Below are 4,681 nucleotides of genomic sequence, written 5' to 3'. Positions count from 1 at the left end.
CATAGGGGGCTTCATGTCAACGGGGTTGCATACAAGACATGGCGTCAATTGAAATTCAGTTTACAATTGTAACTGTTGTGTAAATTACCCATGGTTTACAAGCCGTGCTATATCTGGGGGGCTTAGTTCTGCAGAACTAGTTCATGTAAAGTATTAATTTTGGAGTGTCGTCAATTCACTTTGGATAATACAAAATGTTCGTTCGAAATATCTGCATGGTTTTATTGGACAAATTGTCGTTTAAACAACTGGGAAAAAGATATGATACGTATGCTCAAGTGGACTACTTAATGTTCGTAAACGGATATTAAAACAAAACACATATACACGTTCGTATATTCGCCAAAAAAGCAAACCCATGTGTGAACAATATATGTGTAAGTGTTTGGTGCACTAATAAACATCGACGGTAACATTTTGAAGCTCAAATTGAATATTATTTAAAATTAATTAATTTATTATACCAGACTGAGAGTAATCATTTAAATATCAAACTGTTTAGGTCGAATAATTAATAACCACTTGAGTAACGATGTTTCCAGGACAAAACACAACCAATTTCAAGCCTAAAGACGGATATGACATGCCAGTGCTCGGCCTGGACAATGGTAGCTTTTATCACATCCATATACCAGCAATGTCGTGCATCATCGTCAGCTTGATCTGTTCTGTTACGTCAATACTATTGTCTTTCAGAAGGCGAACATTTCGGAATTTCTTCTCCAAATGGTCAAAGAGTGAACGATTTGTGGTCTACTTGGCTTTCTTGGATGGATATTTCAACGTGTTTCATTTCACGGACCATTTGAATGTGGTTGTAACCAGAGACCATGTTCGCCCAAAAGGTCTGTGCGTTTTCTATGGATATTTTACTGCCGTGTTCGTAGCGGCAGAAATTCTCATGGTCAACGTCGTAGCTATTAATGTGTTTATGCTCTTGTATTGCAAGAGGAAATTATACTTTGGGAAACGAGACTGGAAACTATTGGCCTGGATATTTTTTTTGCCCGTTGTTGGCTCAAGTATAGCTGCTGCCTTCGATCAATTTGGGCCGACAGGGGCAACGTAAGTTGACTTAACATTTATAAATTTAAAGTCTAAGAAGCACTTTGAATTATTGTTTCTTTTAATAACTAAGTGCCATATCTGATGTTAAGCTTAGGCTCTACACAGTGTGTAGTAGTAAGGGTAAATGCCTAACATACAATGCAAGCGATACCAACTCTTTTCTTAAGTGGGATGCATGTATATGTTCGTTTGTGCCTGTGAATGTGTATGTGTTGTATTTACCACTTACCTGCGCACCTTTCTGCGTCTTTCAGCTGTTTCATGGACAGCGTAAAAGGAACTCTCGCCACGATATGTTTTACCACTGTACCATTAACCATTGTTCTAGTGATGAACATGGTATTGTACATTCTTTCGTGGAAGCGCATCCACGATCAGTGTAGAGAGGTCAGCCTCACCTTGGGAACAATGTCAGCCGCAATGCAGGGGTCCCACCGCGCCGCCCGCGCCATGTCCATGTTCGTGACGGCCTTCTTCATTCAATGGTGGGCGGTCGCTTTCTATGGCGTCTGGGGACTCGCAAGTCGTCAAATACCCCAGGCACTCTTTCATGTGTTGACAATATTCACAAACCTAGGTGGTATTCTCAACCTGATTGTCTTTGCTGTAATAACGCGATCGACTTCTTCACGTGAGCACCTTCAAAACCACGGCGGACTGTGACATCAATGTATGAGTTAGTTCACTTTCGCGAACGCACTCGCCTGGATTTATTATAAAAAGTGGTATTTTGTTTTCATTGCGCATTAAGTAGTTTATGGTGACGTGAATTATGACATATTCCTTACTTGAGCATTGGTGTTCGCTTCTAATTACGGGGACTGTTCCATACATGTTTCGTTTTATAAAGGACATAATACAAATACAAAAACTGCGTGTATACATAGGATAAAAAAGCAATTAATTATTCCATTTTATTTGGATTGTAATCGATTATATTTGTGTTATCGATTCAAATTGTCAAATAGTTAACACTGTTTATACATTTACTAATGGCAGATAAATTATATAACGAGACAGGATAACATTACACATCTTGAGAACCCCTGATTTTGTGTTAAAGACAATTATTTGTTCATTTTTCATTAGGTAGATATTTCGCTGGGTTGTGTTTACGCATGAAGTCAAGTCCGAGCAGCATATCATCCTGAATTGGTGCAACATTCACGTTTTCCTCAAACTCAGACTCTCCAAGCTTTATCGCAAGAGATCCACAAACAAATCCACTCATAGACATAGCACTGCCTGCAGCATTAAGCCTTGATTTCTTGATTACTCTTGGCGGTTTCGGTAATCTATGGTATATCCTGTCTGAGATAATAGTCACCTTTGCTGCAGTATCAATCACTGCGTTTGTCTCAATATTTTGCAACTTTAGCGGGATCCTAAACATTGAATTTAGTGACAATTTTAGAACCGAAACTTTATCATTTTCTTCTTCATGCCTTTCTTCTGATCTAACAGATTCAGCTCGGTTGTCATCTGTTACCATATGCTTTGCTGAACCATTACTCTCGTCTCTGTAGATGAGCCTTGCTGTGCGTATCCCTGTCGTATTTCAATCGAGTCAGTGTGCTCTGACCAGTTTGGCTATGTGGCTCCTTTTTCACTGCATATACGGACCAGCCTTGGCTACTTTCGTGAACAGTTGTCTGTCGAACATCGCGTTTGGCACGGCCATGAACAGCGGTGTGAGTGTACACTGCCCACTTCACTTTATCCACTGCTGCCTCCATTGTAGATGGGCGCGCATTCGCTGCCACTTCAACGGCTTCCTTGTTAATGCAACCATGACAACAACGTACAATTGCCTGGCTATACATATAATCTTCTGGAAGATCAAGGTCCTCCTCGACATCTTGTCCAGCAGTGTTGAAGGCAATTGTAGCCGTTTCAGGGAGATCTTGATATCCAAAACCTTTCTCAAATCGCTTGATCATGTCGAAGTACTCCATGTCGTCATACTTCTCTACTCGTGTGTAGTGCCTTCTTTTACCAGAGCGCATTGGGCTTAATTGCCAAGTAATTTGTAGTAATTTGGGACCCATTGCAGCACGACCGTGTGGTCTATGCATAGTAAGGACAAGGCAGTTGACCGGTCGTTCAGTTCTTTGTCGCTGGCAGTGTCTTGCGCCAGCAAGCCTGACTTGGAGTCGCTGAAAAACATAACATTGTTGGAGGACAGTGGGATGTGTTCAATTTGGATTGCACCTGTTTTGAGCACTACTGCTCCGGCCTTGAAGTTGGTGGAGTAGAAGCCGGCAGCGAAGGAGACGTGCTGTGCTCTACCTCATTGGTACCTGATTAGATTCCGGCTCCACTATTTCTGACAGCCTGGTTAGCAGCCCCGTCAGTAAAGACATGAGTCCATGTGTGTTGAGGGTAGCAGTTGTGGATGTGTTCAATGGAAATGGACTTTTATACTGAAACAAGGATAAGGCCAGCAAGTAGAACCTTTTAGTACAACCGGAAAACAACACAAAGTCCTCTATGCGCTTTATTTTCCACAATGACATACGATGATGTAAGATGGTATACATGCGGTAAATACTGTAAATAGACAAAGAAACTAAATACGCTACTTAACAAACAGTCATTGACCGAGGAGCTTTCTAATTTAACAATTTAACATCGACATATAAACACATAATGACTTCAAAAGTACAAATACTGCAGTTGCATTCAGGAACTAGATTATTAAAGATTCAGAAAAACTATTTAAAAAAATAGTTATATAAATGAAAAATTAAAGTTCTATAGGTTAAAATACGAAATGAGCACTAGAACGAACAAATTTAAGTACGAATCCAAAAATCTATGAACACCAAAATGGGGAGAGTGACACAAGAAAGAATCGCTGCTAAAGTAACGATTACATCAAGAAATAATTAACTTGCTTCAGTGACTTACACCATGCAACCTCCATAACGCTGCATTTATATGAAATTGATAAAACAAACTTTAGTTCAACTTGTAGCCAGGACAACACATTTTATAAAATTTAAAAAAAAACTGTGATACTTGAACATATTCTTAAAACGGACACTTTAACAAAATAAAAACTCTTTATTTGATTAACAAATGTTGCCAAATAAGGAAGATATTGATATTTCAAAAATCGGAAACTAGAACTTCTTGTCTGTCAGTTTTTGACAATAAACACACTATTGTACTTCAACAAATTTTATCCGAATTGTGAGCTACATCCGAAATCATCAAAATCTAATGGGGGAGAAATTGACAGTGACGACCATGAAATATTGTTTAAATCACATTAACTGACAAGAATCTACTATAAAAATCATAATTTACTTACGAGGACATGTACTTTAAAAACGCACCCACAAATCCGGGCAGAATAGCGCAAATGCGTGCAGAAGTATAAAATATGTGATTGATTTGACGAGTATTCGGCAGGGGAAACAACTCCCAACAAAAGTTGTTTGAGGCTTGAGACAGGGAATCTTTCAAAGGCTAGCGCACAAAAACGCATAGGTTTATAACAAAAAACTTTCGTACACTTTACTCAAAATGGATTTAAAATGTTATTTAAACATTCCTTTCACATTCCTTTTAAGTATTTATTCATATATACATCATCCAAATTCATTGG

General features: G+C 38.9%; 1 protein-coding gene across 1 annotated transcript; it reads left to right on the top strand.

Annotated features, from left to right (window-relative positions):
* Nucleotides 1-450: 450 nt before the first annotated feature.
* On the top strand, nt 451-4,196 carry LOC127835162 (uncharacterized). The gene is made up of 2 exons (XM_052361472.1): nt 451-1,065; nt 1,323-4,196. Exons 1-2 carry the CDS (start codon nt 533-535, stop codon nt 1,729-1,731), a joined length of 942 nt encoding a protein of 313 aa, XP_052217432.1. The 5' UTR covers nt 451-532; the 3' UTR covers nt 1,732-4,196.
* The last annotated feature ends 485 nt before the right edge of the window (nt 4,197-4,681 follow it).

The sequence above is a fragment of the Dreissena polymorpha genome, chromosome 6 (assembly GCF_020536995.1).
Source record: "Dreissena polymorpha isolate Duluth1 chromosome 6, UMN_Dpol_1.0, whole genome shotgun sequence".
Classification (NCBI taxonomy): Eukaryota; Metazoa; Mollusca; class Bivalvia; order Myida; family Dreissenidae; genus Dreissena; species Dreissena polymorpha.
This window is presented reverse-complemented; position numbering and strand designations above follow the sequence as displayed.